This window comes from Piliocolobus tephrosceles, chromosome 2 (genome assembly GCF_002776525.5).
Source record: "Piliocolobus tephrosceles isolate RC106 chromosome 2, ASM277652v3, whole genome shotgun sequence".
In the NCBI taxonomy this organism is placed as follows: Eukaryota; Metazoa; Chordata; class Mammalia; order Primates; family Cercopithecidae; genus Piliocolobus; species Piliocolobus tephrosceles.
The window spans coordinates 17,398,243-17,420,901 of record NC_045435.1 but is presented as its reverse complement, the minus strand read 5'-3'; the positions used below and the strand labels follow the sequence as shown (position 1 = coordinate 17,420,901).

At 33.8% G+C, this 22,659-nt stretch overlaps 1 protein-coding gene across 1 annotated transcript in view; it reads left to right on the top strand.

Moving 5' to 3' along the window:
* CADM2 (cell adhesion molecule 2) overlaps positions 1–20,875 on the top strand; it is a 1,093,258-nt gene extending 1,072,383 nt beyond the window's left edge. The window contains exons 10-11 of the mRNA XM_026457246.1: positions 18,353–18,478; positions 19,416–20,875. Of these exons, the coding sequence (XP_026313031.1) occupies positions 18,353–18,478; positions 19,416–19,534 (245 nt within the window). The 3' untranslated portion in view covers positions 19,535–20,875. The remainder of the gene's footprint in view (positions 1–18,352; positions 18,479–19,415) is intronic.
* The last annotated feature ends 1,784 nt before the right edge of the window (positions 20,876–22,659 follow it).

Below are 22,659 nucleotides of genomic sequence, written 5' to 3'. Positions count from 1 at the left end.
CTTAAAAGTTGATAATCTACCATATTATTCTTCTCATTCTCCATGGATTCTGCCCCTTTTAAGCATATTTGCCTAGATGATTGCTTCTGGATAGTCAGAGATTTGGCCCCCAAGAGACATCTGACAATGTCTGGGGACAATATTTATTGTAATCACTTGAGGGCTGGAGTACTGGTATCTAGTGGGTAGAGGCCAAGGACGTTGTTAAACATCCTACAAGGAACAGGGCAGCACCACACAGTAAAACATCACTAAGCTCAAGAAATGTCAGTAGGACCAAGATTGAGAAATCCTGAGTCCTAAACTACCCCTGGGGACATTATCAGCATGAACAATAGAACTGGGCTGTGCATTCTTACTGAACGCACATACATATATACAGTAACTGACACGACATCTGTTAAATTTTTGACAAAATATTTGCTTAGTTCTCAATGTTCTTGGAATGCTGTTGATATTTGTTGAAGTAAATGTCCAGATTCCATTCATTTATCGAAATTTGAGTATTCTAAAATACAAGCAAACATTTATGTAGTATCGTAATTTGCAATCCCTTTAGATGTAATCTTCGATCATCAAGAGCAAGTTCTAGGCTGCTATGAAATTAAGTTCGCTTCTTCAAATAGTTTGAGCACGATTGTCGTTTAGTAAAACAAACATAGCTCTATTATTTCTTAATGTCTTTCTTAACAAGTATAAGATTAGACTACTTCTCACAAATTCCCATTGGGCAGCACTTAAGAAGTGAGTAATATTTCTGTCTGTTTAAGTCAAGTAATCCCAAATGGAAGTAATTTACAGGAAGGCATCGGGGACAGTTACAATAGACATATTGCAATATGCCACTGGAAATCAACATCTCCCCACATGTTTGATCAAGAGGCAGATGGAAGCTTTTATCATATTTATTTAATCTGAAATACACATGGTAATTACACTGGACCTTTGATTCAAGGCCTTATTAATGTCTCCGGAGAAGTCAGGAAATGAGTTTGTCAGTTGCAAACTGATGGAGTCATGACCCTCTGGGTAGAATTTACATCTATCACTGCCTAGATTAGAGTAGAGCTACAAGTCACTTTTTATCTCAAGAAAGTGAGGTGAAGTAAAAGCTTAGTTAACCTGTGTAAGAGGAATAAGAGACTCTCGCTCTGTCCAAAATATTGTTTGTACTATTTTTCATTCATGCTACTCCGAAATGGCTCCCTCCTATGAGTTGTGTGTGAGTAAAGTAGAATATAAATTTTATGGCCAATATCTCACAAAGTAAAATTAACCAAAACACCAACAAAGGCACATTGAAGTGAAACACTCTCACATTTCTAGTCCCAAACCTGGGATCTTAGACAAATTCTACAATTAAGCTTAGCAGAAGTTAATATACATGGAGTTTCTTTGGATTAGTGATAGGAAAAGGAAGATATCACAAAGATCACTTTTCAAAATGTTACATTTAGGAAAATGTGAGTTAGCAAAACTTTATTCTAACTCTTCAACTATGATGTTTTTACATAATACTAAAACATGTATCAATGATGACCAGTATTAATATGTATAAAAAACATTAAAGTAATACAACTATTAAGGTAGATAGAGCTTATTTATCTCTGGAGGATGGGTGTAATGGAAGACATCAACTAAATGTTAAAGTTTTTCTAACATTCAAAAATGTGCATTATGATTGTTATTTTATTTTCAAAGTTAGAAAAAGGAATATATATATTTGTTTAAAGAGTTGTACATGTATATGTGTGTGTGTGTGTGTATGTATACAGCCTCTTGAAAGTGCTCACAGAAAATATAGCATTTTCTGATATATTGTTGATGTTTTATAAGAGAAAAATATGAATTAAGCTTATTACCAAAGAATAATAATAGATTGCTATTAACATAGGATGTGTAACTAATGAGAAATATTCAGTGGAATCATATACATACTCTGAAATGACTTCAACAATTTTATTGCTTGATCAAAATGATATTAATGGCTATTACTGTTGTCCTCATAAACTTGCACATAATTGTATTTTGTTAAATTAAAAGGCTATTAAATTAAATCCTTTTAAAATTTAAATGCTGATTAAAAGGCATAAAATAATCCTATCAATAATTTATTTATTACACTAAGCCAATATGATGTATACTACAGCTATCCTGTGGTAATTTCCCATATTTCTAGTAACAATGTTCTTAAGCTTGGTTACTTCTCTGTTTCCATTGACGTAGCACTGTTATCTCAAATGAGTTTACATTGTACAAACAAGGAAAGTATATATTGAACATCTACTCTGCTGGATGCCCTATTAAGAATGTTCTACGTAAGAGCCCATCTCATTTTCACAAGAAATTTTGTAAGCTAGGAGATCAACAAGGGCAACATTTTACAGAAAATGAAACAAGGCCTCTAACTATAAAGGACATTTAAAACTAGGATTCATATTCAATGTCTCATCTTTATGGCAAGTCTTTTCCAAAAAAAAAAAAAAAGTAAATTATGAAATTCTTCCTTAGTAAAGAATTGTTGTACCCTTATTTTTTCCTGTTTTGTATTTATAACAACAAAAACCTTTCATGTAATATAGTAATTAAAATTTCTTCCATATGCAAAGTTAAAAACAGTTATGATTCAGTGAACAAAACAGAGAACCAGATATTAACGCTTCTGATTCTAACTGAGCTGTTGCATTACAATGTGACTGTATTCGTCCATTCTCGCTTTGCTATACAGAAATACCTAAGACTAGGTAATTTATAATGAAAAGAGGCTTAGTTCATTCACAGTTCTGTGGACTGTACAAGAAATGTTATGCTGGCATCTGCTCAGCTTCTGGGGTAGGGGGCAGGCATCAGAAAACTTACAATCATAGCAGAAGGCAAAAGGGGGAGGAGGAAGGTGAGGGTAGGTGCTACACACTTTTAAACACCAGATCTCATGAGAACTCACTCACTATCACGAGAACAGCACCAAAGGGATGGTGCTAAATCATTCATGAGAAACTGCTCCCATGATCTAATCATTTCCCATCATGCCCCATCTTTAATTCTGGGGGTTACAATCCAACATGAAATGTGGTGGGGACACATATCCAAAGCACATAATTCTGTGCCTGACCCTTCAAATCTCATGTCCCTCTCACATTGCAAAATACAATCATGCTTTTCCAGAAGTCCCCCAAACTTATAACTTATTCCACCACTAACTCCAAAGTTCAAAGTCTCATCTGGGACTAGGCAAGTCTCTTCCGCCTATGAGCCTATAAAATCAAAAACAAGTTTGTTACTCCCAAGATACAATAGGGGTGCAGGTGTTGGGTAAATACTCCCATTCCAAAAGGGAGAAATCAGCCAAAAGAAAGGGACTATAGGCCCCAGGCAATTTGGAAACCAAGCAGGGCAGTTATTAAATCTTAAAGCTTCAAAATAATCTCTTTTGACTCCATGTCTCACACCCAGGGCAGACATGGTTTGAGGGGTGGGCTACTAAGGCCTTGAGCAGCTCCATTCCAGTGACTTTGTAGAGTTCAGTCCCTGTGGCTGCTCTTATGGGCTGGCGTTGAGTGCCTGAAGCTTTTCCAGGCACCCAGTACAAACCGTCAGTGGATCTATCATTCTGGGGTCTGGAGGACAGCGACTCTATTCCCTGAGCTCCACTAGGCAGTGCCCCAGTGGGGACTCTGTCATTTCCCGCTTTGCACTGCCGTAGTAGAGGCTCTTCATTATGACTTGGCCCCTGAAGCAGGCGTCTGCCTGGACATGCAGGCTTTCCATACATCTTCTAGAATCTAGGTGAAAGGTCCCAAGCCTCAAATCTTGCACTCTGTGCACCCACAGGCTTAACACATGGAAACCACCAAGGCTTAAGGCTTGCAACTTCTGAATCGGTGACCCAAGCCATAGCTGGGTCCGCTTGAGTCACGATTAGAGGTGGAGGGGCTGAGATGCAAGGAGCAGTGTCCCAAGGCTGCATAGAGTGGCTGGGCCCTGGGCCTGGCCCAGAGACCCAGGAGGACAGAATGAAACCACCTGTCATGAGGGCCTGCTGCAAAGGTCTCTGAAATGCCTTCAAGGCCTTTTCCCTATTTTCTTGGGTTTTCCACATTGTCTTGGCTTTTTACTTATGCAAATTTCTGCAGCCTGCTTCAATTCCTCACCTAAAAATGGACTTTTCTTTTCTACCACATGGCCAGGTTGCAAATTTTCCAAGCTTCTATACTCTGCTTTCTTTTTAAATATAAATTACAGTTATTCATCATTTCTTGGCTTACACCATGTGATAGGATGTTAGAAGCAGCCAGATCCAATGTTGAATGCTTTGCTACTTAGACATTTATTCTGCCAGATACCTTACATCAATACTCTCAAGTTCAAAGTTCCACGGATCCCTAGGGCAGGGGCTCAATGCAGCCAGTTTCTTTGCTAACACATAACTAACGTGACTTTTGCTCCAGTTCCCAGTAAGTTCTTTATCTTTATCTGAGACTTCCTCAGCCTGGAATTCATTGTCCATATCACTATCAGCATTTTGGCCACAACCATTCGACAAGTCTATAGGAAGTTCCAAATTTCCACTCATCTTGTCTTCTTCTGAGCCTTCCAAACGTTTCCAACCTTGCCTGTTACCAAATTCTAAAGTTGTTTTCCCATTTTTAGATATTCTATAGAAATGTCCTACCCCTTGGCACTAGTTTTCTGTATTAGTCTGTTCTAGCATTGCTACAAATACCTGAGACTGGGTAATTTGTAAAGAAAATTGTCTCACAGTTCCACAGACTGTACAGGAATCATGATGCTGGCATCTGCTGGGCTTCTGCAGGGGAGAAAGCCCGGGTAACTTACAATTATGGTGGAAGCTGAAGGGGAGACCCCGAACTTCACATGGCAGGAGCAGGAGGAAGAGAGAGCCGAGGGAGGTGCTCACACTTTGAAACAATCAGATCTCAGGAGAACTCACTCACTCGCTATCATTAAAACAGCACCAAAGGGATAGCGCTAAACCATTCACGAGAAACTGCTCCCACCATCCAGTCACCTCCTATCATGCCCTACCTCCAACACTGGGAACTACATTTTGACAGGATATTTGGTGGGGAAACAGATCCAAATCATATCAGTGACTTTAAGGAAACAACTTTGTTATTTGTTATTTTCTTGTGTTACTTTGTAAGACAGTTTGAACTCTTGGTGAATGACAAATTCTAGAAAAAAGGAAAAAAGGGATTTATGTGAAGGTAGGAGGAAAAAAGAAGAGAATGAAATAAGCACAATTTGTTACAGAAACATAAACAAACAATTACACTAATTTGGAAGAATGTTTATAGCTACATGAAGTTTTCAACTGTAATTAAAATATGATTTATTTTGGGTTATGTATTTAATGATATCTATAAAAGACCCAGTCTGTACCTGTAAATTGTATTTGTATTGCTTAAGTAGAGGAAGGCTATAGGGTTCTATCATTAAAATTCTGGGACATTCTTTAGGTATTAGGTACTGCTTTGAAAAGTTTTAAAATTTTACTTGTATTACTATGACATATAGTATGGAATATAAAATACAGATTTTTAAGGTTGCCATTTATATTATTCTTCAGCACAGTTGAAATGAATGTAGTGAATGCATCTTAGAGCTTTCAGTTAAATCTTTTCATTTGTATGCTTGGCCTATAAGGTTCTGTGCAATAATTGTTAAAATGAATAATTACACTTTATGCATAACAAGAATTTAGGCCCAGTGCTTTTTAACAATGATGTAGGACAAATTTTTACATATAATTATACTTCATATTAACTTGTAAGGGCAGAATTATTTTATAAGCATATTTGCCACTCATTAATATTTAAGTAAATTTCCTCTGAAGAATTTGTTATAGGCTTAGTTAGCTGCATTCTGCATACTTATTTCTCACATTTAAAAAATCAAAATCTATTAATTCATAGAGTATGCAAATTTTCTGTACACGTAAATAGAAAGCATTGTTGTAATTTAAGCACAGTGTGTTTCTTACAAACTTTCTTTCTTTTTGGAACAATAAAGTGTATTTTATACTCACAAACATGCACGTAACTATTTCTGTCATATCAGTGTCTAGATCCATAACTATCTGATCACTACATTCTTGATGATAAGGTCATAGAAGCTCTTTATAGTTATTAAATAAATAGCTTATATAAATAGCCAAATCTCCAAGGGTTAACTACACTGAAGTTTTCTACCAGTATTTTCTTCTGAATTCATGTTATAAGAAATCAATAAATTTGATTTCTTCCAAAATTCTTCCTATAGTGGAGTAAATTAATGTATTTAACAGATCCAAAATTAAGTGCCATTCTAAGTTGGTTTCTGTAATATAATATTTGAAATATCCTACTACATTTTAATTATATCCTATCAATTACATTAAGAGGCTGGATTTTCCTTGAGGTCGAACATTTGAACTCTAAACGTATTTTCTACATTATCTTTTGGGTCTAACTGCATTTTTTCGCATGTACACTTGCCAAGAACTTATCCACCATGTATATACTTTTGGTCGTTTTGGAAAATAGGTTCTGGATTGGGAGATGCGGAAGAAACCAGTGATGTTTGGTCTTTGTTTTCTTCCAACGTCCTTGTGGAATAGTTTCAAAAGAGAACACAGCACAGAGAACAAAGAACCTCAGGAAAGGAATCCTCTCTACAATTTGGGAAAGCTGTTTACAAAAACATGTGCTCAGGCATCCATAAGCCAAACAATTGCTTTTTAACACACAGTAATCATGACCTATCTTCTTGATACTAACTTTCCCTTATGAAAACTCTCTTATGCTGGTCTAATTCAGCGCTTGGGTCAGGTTCAGTTTTGCAGTTAGGAGCTTGGACAACAACATAGCAATAAATGTTTACTAAAAAATTTAAATTTGGTAAGAAAATAGTAACTATGTTGCAAGATCGATTTGTGGTTCTAATGAGTTTGTACTTATTTAATAAATTTAATAAAGTAATAAGAATGATTTTAATAAATATTAACTATTATTATCATATTTTGGGGGACAAGTATTGTACTAAAACTTTTGTATATATTATCTGATCAGATATGCACTAGAATTTTATGTGTCACCTACTATTATTATCCTGTTTAATAGATGTGAAAACTAAGGTAGAGGGAAGTTAAGAAAGTAACGTATTGGTCACATAGCTGGTGTATAAAGGACCAGTAAGATGGGAGTGATTGAGTTACTTTCTATTTGAACATAACTTAGTAGATGAAAAAGTAATCAGAAAACATCTATTTAAGCTTAATATTTTAATATTTAAAGCAAGCACAAGCCTTCTTCACTGGTATGTGATGATCTCTTTTTAATGATATATAGAAAAGACATATATTCATTATTGTAACTGAGGAACTGGTTCAATTATCATTTATAGTGGTTTTTAAAACTCATAAACATAGTTAATATAATTTATACTTATCACCAGAATAATCAATTCAAAAAATATATGACATACTTATTTGACTGTAGTGACTAGTGTTATCATATACATTTTAGAACTGATTTGTTAAAAAATATATTTTAGTAGAAATGGTATTGTGTGTCTAGTGTATTAGCTCATAAAAATTAATATGTTTCTAACAGGTGATGTTTCTTTCCCATTTAAGTGTTTATTTTTCCATCAGATATATTTCTGCACATGGATAAATATCACAATCAATTAGTACAGCCTGAAATTTTAGAATAACAAGGAGTCTATAAATGATCTTGTTGGCAAATATTTACTCTTTATTATACTAAGTATTTAAAAAAATTAATCTATACTATTTTTGTTGTTTCTTCTGAAAGCACGCTTAATTTAATTATAATCAAGTCATATGTCCTTTTTTTTTTTAGTTCAGCTTAAGAAGAAATGTGTTTAAACCTATGTTTTACTCTTAGGCAAAAATAATTGCATACAATATATTTAACTTCCATTCTGCTTAAACATACCTTAATTTATCTTTTTAGATTTTCATAGAATACATTGCCAAAATAGATATATAGCAATGTCATACTGAAGTCATTTATTTTTCTTCTTAATGGTTGTTCTTATTTATTTATGTTGTGTGTGTAGGCAGAGAACAGTGATGTGTGAAGAGTTTGGTATTGTTGACATTGAAGGCAGAACAGCTCCAAGAGAGAAAGACATGAAGCAACAGAATAAAAAACAGCAATTTCTATAGATCACATAAAATAAAAGTCACTGTGAAATGAATTTTAGTATATGTATTTTTTCTGATAAAAGCAACCCCAAACTACAAAATGCAGGCTTGTTGTACGATGTCTAACAGTATGAAACTCATTGTTTTATTTGCATATTTATTGAACACCTTTTAGATATGACACATGCATATGTTCTGTCTTAGTGCATTTGGTCTGCTATAACAAAATACCACGCATTGGGTAGCTCATAAACAACAGAAATTTATTTCTCACAGTTCTGGATGCTGGGAATTCCGAGATCAAGGTGCAGGCAGATTCAGTGTCTGGTGAGGGCCTGCTTTTTCGTTCAGAGATAGTGTATTCTCTGTGTACTCCCATGGTGAAAAGGGCAAAGCAATGCAACTCTCTGGGCACTCCCCTCTTTTTTTTTTTTTTTTTTTTTGATGGAGTCTTGCTCTGTTGCCCAGGCTGGAGTGCAGTGGTGCGATCTCAGCTCACTGCAACCTCTGCCTCCTGAGTTCAAGAGATTGTCCTAGCTGGGATTACAGGAGCATGCCACCATACCTGCCTTTTTTTCATTTTAGGGCACTAATTCCATGAATGAGGGAAGAACTCCCATCTAATCACCTTCCAAAATCTCCACCTCCTAATATCATCACATTGGTGATTAAGATTTCAACATACGAATTTTGGAGGGACATAAACATTCAGACCATAGCAGATTCATTATAAACTGATTTTTTAACAATGACTGTTTTGAGAAAAGCAGAGCAGGTACGTATTCTCATTTATAGATGGAGAAACTGAAACTCTACACTGGTCACGTGGAAACCAGAGTGAAATACTCTTTGAGATCTTTGAGCTTAAAAAGAGATGACTATTTTATGAAGGAAAATTAGACTCTACGTTACATGCCCAGTGGATAACTTAGCTGACTCTTCCCAGCAGCAAATGGCCCCATGGTAATCCATGGCAATCCAAAAACTTATTTTATTTTCCCTTTGATCACCTAGATAGCCTTAAAAAACATTCTTTTCTTTCACTTTCCTCCTGTTGTCACACAGGTAATCTCCTCATGGAAAGTTCTCTCGCTTTATGAATGCCAGTGAGAAAGGAGGTGAAGCATTTTGTGAAGGGCCCTTAGTTCTAACAGCCGCACTGCTCTGCTGGTTGAGAGTCCTCTCTGGAGTTGTTCAAATTCTTCAGAGCTACAAAATTTCCTCACTTGAAATAGTCAAGGAAAGACTAGCCTGCATTCCCCAGCAAAAAGATCACCAAAAGGAAGAGAACTATGCTAGAACCTACTTTTTCTGAAAATAGAAATACCGTTTTCAGATACATTTTCCATTTAATTTTTGTTCTCAAGAACAGGGTATCTTTTTCAAGGACATTTTTTTATTTGTGCCCAGCACATTATTGATTATATATAAATATAAATTAATAAAATTGATTGTGAAATAATTAGGATGTCTGTAAAGAATGAAGAAAGGATGAGCAGCTCTGATCACGGAAGGGGACAATCTTCCAAGGAGGGAAGCTGCAGTCCAATGCATGAAATGAGTGCACAGAGTGGCAACACTTCCCCTCTGCACTCCTGACAATCTCACTGCATTCACTGAAACATTTTGTAAATTGATTGTATCTCTAAGCTAAACAGCCTTGGAACACTAAAAACAAATCAAGCTAAAACAAAGAAAATGGTGACTTTATAATTAGTATGGCCCAAAACGTTGTGAATAGGAAACTTATGTACTCTCACAGATACAAACATGCGGGGCCATTTGTTTTCTATTAGCTTCATGGGAAAATAAAATTCTGTTAAACCAAATATATTTTGAGAGGAAAGATTAAGTTTTGTGTTTGCTTGGATTTGCTTCAACCCATCATTGAAATTCTGTTGTATGATGTAGCCTTAATTCAAAACTCATCAAGTTTATGCACATACTATGTATAGTTAAAACCATGTGTAAATCACTGCACAGATACGAAGAACTGTGTATTTTCATGTTTTCTATCTCTTAGAGAGTATTCTTAAGCGCTTTTGTCAGAAACAGTAATTGTACATAAAATTAGGAGATAATAGGTGGCCCTTGAGTGAGTGCAGTGATGCATTTCTCTCCAAGGACTTTGCTAATGCCATATGCTGTCAAAGAACAGTTTATTTTTTTCCCACAAATTATGTGTAACTGTTTCTAATGTTGTACCATAGCGCCCCTCTTTCTGAATAGTTATTCTTTTTACGTAGGGGAAAGTGGGTCCTTAAGTATATGGAAAAAAATTCTAATTTGATGTTAGAATCAAATTATAAAAAGCAGTAATTAAGTATATATCTGGATGAGTCATTTATACCTAACACTAATTTCTAAAATATTTAGATAGTATCAGTTTTATTATAATTTAGTATTATGAAGGGACAGTGATCCATTGCTCAGCACAGCAAATTGGCATCTAAAAAAATCTCGGTTTGCAATTTAGCATAAGAATTTAATAGTATTCGTTCACTCAATTTGCTTAGCTCTTAGAACTGTGTAAAAGTGCTGTTGCAGCTGTATAACAAGTGTAAGACACAACCTTTGTCTTCAAGAAAACTTACATCTTTGGAGAAAGATAAAACTTAAGCAAGTGAATTAATCCGGAGGGGTAAACTCCTGGATTAAATAATTTAAGGAGAATTGACATAGAGAGACTGATCACCGTTGTTTGGAATTTGCATGCACAGAGGGAAAGAAGTATGTCTTACAGGATGAAGAAGCATAAATAACAGGAGATTATTTAGCATGGATGGGCATTGGACTCTCCGTCATGATAGAGTAAAAAAGAATACAGACTATGTGGAAAAATCAAATGCTATAAATGACCTCAACCAGCTCTCGTTCCCAAAATAGTAGTCATCTTAGCCATACTAAAAATTGACTTTCATAATTTTACAGCTTTTCCAAGATTATTTCAAAACTAGTTTAAGCAAGCTGTTTCATGGTTTATCAATCTTTTATTAATGATAACTGATTTTTCTGAGTACACACTTTACATACATTGAATAAAATTGCAATGTATTACATAGAGCCTGACGCAGATTAAATACTCAACAAATTATTCTCTTATTTAATCCTCACCCATCAGACTGCCACCAGATTCTTTTCCCATCTAATCTCATGTTATGCAAATCTTTCTGTATTAATATTTTCCCTAATCTTTCAAATAGACACCTAGAAGGGTTCACAGTTACCACATGGAGTAAATTAAAAGTCCTGAATGAGTCTTTTAAAAGGCTAAAAAAGGAAACCTGTATTTCTCTACATGGCAGCTTATACTTTCCAACTCTCTTTTTTTTTCCCCTCATAAAACTAGCATTTGGATAGTGCTTCCTTTGTGTCAGATATTCTTCTAAGCCATTTAAGAGTATTGATACATTTAGTCACTGACAATGCTGGGAAGTAAGTATTCACATTCTAAAGATGAGAAGGCTAAATATCAAACTTGACCTATGTCACACAGATAGCAATAAATGGTTTAAGATTTAGTGTAAACAATTTGTAAATCCAGATTTTGCAAGCAGTGTCTTCCACTTGAAACAGTCTCACTGAGTTTTCTGTTAATCAAAATTTGACTTTGAAAATATATTTATTTTAATATATAATAACAATTGAATAATAATCACTTTCTTTGTATAAAAATGTCCTTGGAACTTAATTTTAAAATATTTTGAATAAAATGATTTAAATTTTAGTTATTTACTACCATTATATTTATAACTGAAAATCAAATATAATAACTTAATAAAGTACTTTTTATTAAAAAAAAAAAATTTACATGGCCAGACCCAGTGGCTCACACCTAGCACTTTGGGTGTGATCAAGACCAGCCTGGCCAACATGGTGAAACCCTGTCTCCACTAAGAATACCAAAAGTAGCCTGGCATGGTGATGCAAACCTGTAATCTCAACTACTTGGGAGGCTGAGGCAGGAGAATTGCTTGAACTCAGGAGGTGGAGGTTGCAGTGAGCTGAGATCACGCCACTGCTCTTCAGCCTGGGTGACAGAGCAAGATTCCATCTCAAAAAAAAAAAAAAATTCTAACACTAAAATGAAGAGCTATTTGCATTTATATTTTCTACATACTGTTATCTTAAAGGGCCAGAAATTCTTCATATTAGAGTTTGTACTTTGTATTTTAAGAACAGAAAACATGGTAGACTAGACCCTTGATAAAAAAAAAAAAAAAACCAGCAATGATTTCAGAGATATAATTACATAATTTAGGATTTCTCCATATTAAGATTTTAAATAAAACTATAAATTAGTGTTATTTTTCACTCTTGTGAAGATTTCAAATTACTGACCTTAGGTATTATAATTTGACATAACTTTCTCTTTGGAGAAATTTATGCTTCCTTTACCAAACATCAAATAACTCTAAATGAAAGTTGTTAAATTCAGAAAGTTTTATGTTTACAATATCTTTTGTGTTTTTTGCACTGTCAGGGAAAAGAGATTACTAATGTATTATCAAATCTCCTGAAATTTACTCCAATGTTAACAGGCTAATGCCAACAAATCATGGGCTAATGCTTGAGAATGAAAAATGATCTTGAACGATACATGATGAATTTATCTGAATAATAACACAGACATAGTTCTCTGTTAAGAAATTTCAGAAGGTTTTACTTTGTCTTTTTATTGCTGTGAAATAGGAGGTAGATGTGAGAGGAAATATGAGAAATTCCTGTTGAAATTTAGCCTTTAAATTATGTATTCTTCCTGCATCATTCAGGTGATACTTATCCTCAATCCCAAGCATTTGTTTTAGTTGCTAAGAATAAAAACTTAAGGAGAGACTCTTAGTTCTAACAGTTACGGGGATAAAAAAAAAAAGCATAGTCAAAAATATTACTTTTTTAAAAAATACACTTACTTGTAGACATATAAAATAACATTTTTCATATCCATATTATCTTTAAAACCTTAAAATCCTATGAAAATATGTTGATTTACTTTGTCAATGAAATGAAAGGTAAAAGTTGAAGTATTTCCTTCACAGATTATAAGAATGAATAGGATCAAATAAATGTATGTTATAAATTAATTTCTTCAAAAGTTATGTTCATCTATCTCTGAATGTATCTGAAACAAACTGACACAATAACGAACATGAGAAATTTAAATTGATCTACAACAAATTTTCACAGGTCAAATCGTTTTAATGTAAAAAAAAGGAAAGGGAAAATGGCCTACATATATAATCTGAGATTCTACTGTAAGAATGAAGATTATAGGCAAAAAATATTAAATAAATCAATGAAACCTTTCCCTAGCAGTGACCTGTATCCTGACACTACCTCCATTCCATTCACTAGGTACAGATGTCATATAATTCATATTTCAGTTGCAAAGAGAGCTGTACCTGAATTGATCTACTGCATTAAGAATGAGCAGGAAATACCAGCAGCATCAGAACAGAGAGTCTTTGTTCAAGTAGTCCCAATAGTAAGATTAAAAATGAGAAAAGAAAATTCAAGGATGTGTAAAGAAAATTAATTTATTAATTTATGTATGTTTGAGACAGGAACTCTGAGTACCTTAAACGTCTTTTTCCTTATAAATCACCCAGTCTGCGGGTATGGCTTTATTAGTAGCATGACAACAGACTAATACAGAAGGTGTACAATTTAATTAAAAAATAAGAACGGCCGGGCGCGGTGACTCACGCCTGTAATCCCAGCACTTTTGGAGACTGAGGCAGGCAGATCATGAGGTCAGGAGTTCAAGACCAGCCTGACCAATATGGTGAAACCCCATCTCTACTGAAAATACAGAAGTTAGCCGGGTGTGGTGGTGCACGTCTGTAGTCCCAGCTGCTCGAGAGGCTGAGGAAGGAGAATCACTTGAACCCAGGTGGTGGAGGTTGCAGTGAGCCGATATCGCACCACTGCACTCCAGCCTGGGCTACAGAGCAAGGCTGTCTTAATAATAACAGTAATAATAATAATAATAGCTTTGAATATTGTATTAATATATTAATTTTAACAATATTATCAATTATTATTTATTATCATGATTATTGTTATAATTATTATAATATAATCATATATTATATAATTATTAATAGCACAATAATTATTAATATTAATTATTGATTTATTATTACTAATTATTAATAGTAATTTATTAATAATTATTAATAGTAATTTATTATTAACTTTATTAGTATTAATTTATTATTGATAATTAATTACTGATATTAATTATTAATATGATTATGAATTTATCTTGATATTTAAATATTTTCAATGATTGAAAATTTTAAGAACAGAAAATAACATTAATGCAAACATATGATCCAATATGAGAAAACTACACAACTTACTAAAAGACACTGAACGTGTGACTTGTTAAAGAATCATGCTGATTCTGGATAACACACTATATAAAACAAAATATATTTATAAGTTTATAAATCCCAATAAATAATCTGTTATATTTTGATTCTTCTAAAATTTTTCTGAACTTGATAGGGGGTGTCTTTTAGAAGTCCTTCAACTGATTTTTAAAACTATAATACTGGTGTAAGATTGGGCATACAGATCACTCATATAGACTAGAATGTGCAGAAACATGTAAAATATGTAGACAATTATTTTAGAAACCTATAAAATATATAGACAAATATTTTATATATAAAATCGATAAACAATTTATTTTTAAAAATAAAATTATTGATGAAAGAAATTGTCTGGAGGACAGCTGGCTGTAAAAACAAAAACAAAGTTGTATTTTAACACTTTAGCCTCAAGTCATAGACCAAAATACATTTTACAAGGATTAAAGTATAACAAAAGCGTTAGATGACCATATAGATTTATATGCATATAATCTTATTGCAAAAGTATTTTATTCCATGACCCTCAAGCCATGTGTCATACATAATAATTTAATGGATTTGATTACATAAAGTTGTAAGACTAATCTATCTGAAAATACCAAAAATGAAAAATAGAGAACTTGTTAAAAAATGTGAATCTTTATGTAAAGAGAGCTGTTAAAACAAAATTTAAATAGAAAAATGGACAAATTGCATAGACAGGCATTTCAAAGTTAATGAATTAAAATAGCAGAAAATGTTTAGACATTATTATGTTAACCTGTAATTTCATTAATCCAAAACATTTAAATTTGGACGTTACTTTTCCACATTAGAATGGCAAATTTTTTAAAAATTATATTTTGATGTTAATACAATATGGAGAAAAGAATCCCTCAGGTACTGTTGATGGGGGAGGGGGGTGAATTTGCACAATTTTTCGGCAATGTACATTGATAATATTTATCAAAAGCCTTTACAAAATATTTATACCATTGATCCAGAAATACTTTTTAGAATTCACCTTCAGCAAAAAAGACAGGTGCAGAGATATATGAACAAAAATGATTTCTAAGTTCTCTAAAAGAGTGCTCATTTCTGAAAGATATTCAGCAAATATAATGGATATGATTTATGACTGTATATGAAAACTTGAGCAAGAGGTGGATTTTTAAACTGATTCCAAAGTATATCGCAAGTAATATGAATAGTGAATTCAGAAATATGACAGGTTTATTTTTTCCTCATTTTTGGAGATTCATAGGCAATGATAGAAATGTAGGGGAATACAAGAAATAGATATTAGAGAGCTAAAATTAACTGTCATAACTTTAATTTTAATGGTTAATGTTTTTAAAGTAAAGCTTCCCTGCCTCCCATATCCTCGCAATAAGCATTTCAAAGGTGTATCATTAGGCTGGATGCAGTGGCTCACACCTGTAATCCCAGCACTTCGGGAGGCCAAGCTGGGTGGATTTCTTGAGGTCAGGAGTTCGAGACTAGCCTGACCAACGTGGTGAAACCCTGTCTCTACTAAAAACAAATACAAAAATTAGCTGAGGCTAATTAGCTATGGTAGTGGTCACCTGTAATCCCAGCTACTTGGAAGGCTGAGGCAGTAGAATCACTTGTACCTGGGAGGTGGAGGTTGCAGTGAGCTGAGATCATGCCACTCACTGAACTCCAGCCTGGGCAAAATATAAAACAAAACAAAACATAGTGTGTATTGTTAATTGGGCTTTTTATTTTTTCCAGAGATTTAGTGACAAATAGCTTTACTTACTTCTTTGACTCTCTTATCTTCAACTTTCATCTCCTGAGGTCACCGAGGAGGGGCTTACATGTGTGAGGATTTTTTATTGGCTGAGGCTTCATTTAGTTGTCTAGAATACAAATCACTTTGTTTAATCAACTGTAAGAGAGACTGGAAAATGCCTAGTTCTAATAACTGAAAGCAAAGAAAATGTTTATCAGCTAGAAATCTCGGCCCCAATATACCCTTCTGATCACCAAATATTTTTTCACCTCGTTTCCTTTACACACACCACTACCACATCCCATCTAAAGAAACAAACGAAAGTTCCATCAAACCAACGGATCCCACTCAAAGCTCAAGATCTTCAGATATGCACAATTCTCTTCATATCTGCTGAAAAGAAGACAAGTTATTAATGCTCCTCTCCATCCCATACACAATGTACATGATAGAGGAGAAGCACTCCTTGATTACATTTACTCCCATTTGGAATTAAAGGAAGAATGGTATACACAGGGTAATCAGGGATCTGTAGCAATTATGAAAACATCAGGCTGGCATGACAAGGTCCCTCTGTCTTGGAAAGGGTTGTTGTTCCCTGAAGAACCTGGATTCTCCTCTATTCATTCTTTTTTGCTTTCCCAAATTCTACCTTCTGTTGAGTTCAACCTACTTAGTCATAGTCCATGACTCTATTTGAAGTAGGTGTTGGGGAGTGTGTCCTCCATCAGGGATACACAGCTTTTATAGTCCACTTTTTGCATTTAGCAAGTTTAGGTGTCTAGAGGTTGTCTGAAGTTTCAAACAGTCAGACTATTTTTTCTTTCTGTCTAGACATATGATCCTTTGACACAGAGTTACATTAAAAATACAGAAGACTCACAATCTATTTGTCAGATTAATGTTCCTATAATCCATCCCTAGTTTTTGAAGGCATTCTTGCCAAGCCTAATTTATTTCCTTGCTTTAGCTCTCTCTTAAATCCATCTGTAAATTATAAATAGCTATCCGGAGGCTATCTGCAACAATGAACCTGGAAGAGCAGGAAGTACACTCAATCTGATCTTTGTCACAGGGCTGTCTTAGCGGATTTTATTGCCCAGGTCTTCACTCAGTTTTATCCGTTATTATGTGATTTCTATGAAGAGCTAATTTTCCAAATTTTTGAGGGCCCAAATGTCTGGGTATTCTTTTGGCCTTTTCATTTCTTCTTGAAAACTGGCCATCCTTTTCTGGGCTGATCTCTTGCCTGTAAAATCCTACTGAAGGCAGAATATAAAAGCACATTATTAATTTGTCTCTTTCCAATCACTTCCTGTAGAATCACAAGTTCCACTGGCATTTATATCTTGATGCTGAGTATTCATCTTCCTCTTTCTATCAACAGTATTTAACAGAGTCCCAACCCCTGCTTTCCTGCCAAAATACATTCCTCCCTTTGATCAACTACAGTGTTTTCTCCAATATCACTTCCTATCTGACTGTTCTCTCTTTTTCAGTCTGCAAAACTGGAACTTCTTCCTCTTCCTGAATTTTAAATATGGAAGTTCCCAGTGGTCAGTTCTCAGACCTCTTCTTTTCTCCATCTAGACACCCATGGGTGAATTAGTCAATTTCCACAGCTTTAAATAATATTTATATAATGATAAATCTCAAATATCATTTTTGGCCTTAGACTTTCTCAGGACATTATTTTAACTAGATAACAATATAGTTGTGTTAGTCACATCAAAGAAATATACAGGCATACACACACATATTTTCAGATGGAGGCGAGGAGGAAGGAACGGCCTATAACTATACAAAATTATATATGTATATTTGCTTATCCAATATTTTCCTTACAATGTAAGCTCAATGGCAATAGTGATTGATGTATCAAATGTTATATCCCCAGATACGTTGTATATTAATATTTGTTCACAGGATGATTGGTGTAACACACATTAATGTATTATTTGATAAAAATTGTGTTAATTTTCAAAATAATTCATTCTAATGCAGTTATGTATTCTATGACTAAATAACACATTAACTGGGACAATATTTTCCTCTCTTTTCCAGATCCTAATGCTTTGGCTGGCCAGAATGGCCCTGACCATGCTCTCATAGGAGGAATAGTGGCTGTAGTTGTATTTGTCACGCTGTGTTCTATCTTTCTGCTTGGTCGATATCTGGCAAGGCATAAAGGTAGGTTATATTCAGTCAGAGTACTCAACGTTGGCAAAATATTCTAGACTAACTTCATTATAAAATATGACATCAGTGCATATATGTTTCTGTCCATGTGTGTAGAATAGGGAGATAGAGAGAAATGCTAAATTATTTCAGCGAATTCTTCATTATTTTACTTAAATTTAAAGTTGAATTGGCTTAACAAAATAGTGTTTAGCCAATGGCTAGATATGAGAGAGTAAGCCACTGGCTCAGAAAAATAGAAGAAAAGGGAAGAAAGTTTGTAATTTATGTCTAGAACTGAAATCCAATATAACTATTTGGTTGATGTTTTTGTTTGTCAGTTTGTGAATATCTGTGTAGCCATATTTAGTGAGGAAAATATATATTGTGCAATGGGCCAGGTACCACTTTATTAATATAACCTACTTTTAAAGTTTACCAAAATAAACGGTGACGAGTTGAACATGACATTTTTAAGATCTTAACAAAATGTAGTGCCAGCTACTCAGGAGGCTGAGGCAGGAGAATGGCGGGAACCCGGGGGGCGGAGCTTGCAGTGAGCCGAGATGGCGCCACTCACTCCCGCCTGGGCGACAGAGCAAGACTAGCAAGACTCCGTCTCAAAAAAAAATAAATAAAAAAAAATCTCAACAAAAGACCCTGATTGCTACAGCTATAAGGTTCACATTGATTTTATCCATCATTAAAGAAGTCACAATTACTTATTACCCATTTCAGTTTGGCCCTTGCCTGTAGTAAATCAAGGCATAACTTCACCTGCAGGATACCGGAAAACTGAACGGAAACAGTTCAACTTTAGAAGAGTCAATCGGGTAGCATATTAGGTCTCAAAAATCTGGCAAAAGTTTCTTCCTAGATAATGTAGCTTTAATGCTGGGTATTTTACCAGTCTCACAGAGCTAATATATTTTTCTTCCAATATATGCAGGAACGTATTTAACAAATGAAGCTAAAGGAGCTGAAGATGCACCAGATGCTGATACAGCCATTATCAATGCTGAAGGCAGCCAAGTCAATGCTGAAGAGAAAAAAGAGTATTTCATTTAAGATGCAGGCCAAGATTCTGAGTTTTACTACCAGGCTGACTGCTGGAGAAAACTGGCTATCATCTTTCAGAATTCATTTCTACCATCGTCTGCTACCCTTATTAACTCCCATACTGTACTGCTATCAGTAGCCAGTGTATACCAACAATCAGCTGTTGAAAGCATCATTCTTTAATTACTGTACCATCCATAATGCAGGACATTTCTTACTGCCTAAATTTCACACCATTGCTCTTTTAACATACAGTGCTTGAATATACAGCCTTAACAATGTTAATCATCTCCTTGGATCATGATACTGAGTGGTTTTTATACATTAAAAAATGTGTGCAGAGTTTTTTCCCCGCATTTCTTCCTCTTCAAGTCATAGACCTTATCAGTTTACCATTGGACAGCTTTCACAAGTAACAGGATTAGGGAAGGACCTAATGTACTTAAGAGTAATTGAAGGTTAGAGGTTTACAATGACTGTTTTCTCCATGTCTGTCTTCAAAGACAACATGTTTTGGAAACATATGTCCTAGAAAACATAAAATTAAAAAAAAAAAAACACTATAGTGTAGTTTTTGGAGTGTTGGAGATTATACTGGTAAAGCTGTATCGATTTGCTATTGAAATATAGTATTTGATACAGGAGCCATGTGTACGAATTGCAATCATGACATGATATCTTCTATAATTATATAGATCTTACTATTAGGATATTGTAGCTTCATTTACCAATAAATCATTCCAAATGATTTACTGCTTTTGGAATCACAAAGATTTCATTCATTTCTCTAATTTGATTCTATAATTTATTTGCTTCATAAAGATTCACCTGCCTAAACAATATTGAAGTATCCATAGGGCACAATTTTGAGACATTTTAGTATCTGTATATAGTGCATATAATAAATCCAATTAAACATTATTTGATACATATTTAACTTTTTTGGCTGTATGTAATTCAGTCATAAGTAAGCATTTTCTAACGTCCATTATATCCCTTTAGATATTACTTAAACCAATATTATAAGTAGATAACATGTATTAGTATTTTTGTCTGTATGTCCTAGCACTGTTCAACAACAAACTTTTCTAGTTCTTGTTAATTTTTATTTGTTATACAATGGAAGCACAATGTTATAAGGAAAGGTAATTTTAAGCTAACAACCAGTGCACAGCCTCAGGTTTTAAATTACAACCACAGTTGAATAATAACCTAAAAATAAATTTTAGTTTGCTAAAAATTTACAAATTTTCATTTTGCAGTTCCAGAGCTGCTTACCTATGTTGGTTTGCCAAAAAGAAGTGTTTAAGATATGTTTTCTGTATAAATGAACTAATTCTTTATATTAAATTCCTGTCTATGCATTTTGTGAGGTACAAACTGATGAAACAGTGAGTGATAGAGAATTTCTGCCATGCTTTTAACTCCAAAGTGAAAGTCTCTTTCTCTGGATTATTTTAAAATTTTGGTGTATTTAACCATTAAGAAATGCTGTATTCTTAAATATGACACAGTCAATCTAAAGTCTTATTATTTCTTCTAGTAAAATAAAATATTGTTAGATTAGTTCTCATTAAATTTATTATATGCTAAAGAATAAAACTCCAGTTAGATTTCAAAAAAATCCAATTTACAAGCATTGCACCTTTAAGAAGAAAACAAATATGACAATATGGTAGCTATACTTGTGATGTCTGATGCATGATGGCCTATGGTTTTAAAAATAGTATTGTGGAATATATTTTTGGGGAATAAGAATGGTTGAGTGCAACATCATGTATTAATGTCAAATGAAAGACAAGGGTGCTGTATCTTAGAGTATTTATCAGTGAAGTATAAATCTTTTAAGGAAAATGTTAGAATTTTAAAGTTTTTTTTGATTGTTGAAGCATTTATCTTGTTGATTTCTTATAAAAGAAAAAGGACGATGTCAGTCAAACAGCACTTTTTCAGAATATACAGAACATAAATAATATGATGTGGTTGAGTGTTAACATAATAAATCATATACAGTATGACATTTTAAGGAAATAAGTCTGCATTGATGTGATTGCATGCTTGTTTTTACAGTTCACTCCATACCATCTGTGGAAAAATGCAATAATATGTTAATATACTATGGTAGTTTGAGAGAATCAGGTAGGTGCTACTAGACACATTGAAACTAGAATAGGTTTATAAACTGTTCATATCTTTCAATGCATAATCTTTAGAAAGACTCCACAAAGCAAAATTCATCCTGTTAGTACAAAGGTTCTTATTACAGAAGTAAGCTGTACAAATTACATCATCAATTACTATTCAAAGCCTAATTTCAGGATGCACTTACAAAATTGCTACTCTTCATCGATGCTGTATTTACATCCTTCTTCATTTCATCTATATTCTACTTGGCTCCAACAACTAAATTGTTGCCTAAATAACTCAATCATTATTTATAGCACTGTAAAATTAGAAATTCAAAATTGGTTGCATTTCAAGATTTTTGACTCTTTTAACCCTTCATAGTAATATAAAATCTCATTAGAACTCTTATAAATCCAGTTAGCTAAAACAACTAGATTATTATACTAGTTATAAACACTGGTATATTATAATTTGTGGGATCTAATCAAATGTTTGCCTGTTAAATATAGTTTGATTTAAATTAGATATGTTCTGAACTGGAGAAAATAATAGCAATGAAGTTATATTTTCATACCTTTAAAAATTATTTAATTTTCAACCAAACAAAAAATAAATTGTAAAAATTCTGCCCATTTCTATTCCAACGAGTCAGAAAATAATGACATACTATTTCGAAATGAGAATGATGTCAATTGCATTGTCTGGAACGTGCACACTTGTGTGCACATAGAGTCAATTTCTGTCTCTTCTAAGTGAGCACAGTAGGTAGGGAACTCAATGGAAGCAGTGTGCACACACACACACCCTTAGTAGAATATGGAGCATTATTCTTTACCAAACGTAGCTATTCTCTGCCAGTGTACTGTTTACAGTGTAAATTGATTGTCCTCCATCAAAATCAAGTCTAAGCAGCATTTTTCTTTCTTTCTTTTCTTTCTTTCTTTCTTTCTTTCTTTCTTTCTTTCTTTCTTTCTTTCTTTCTTTCTTTCTTTCTTTCTTTCTTTCTT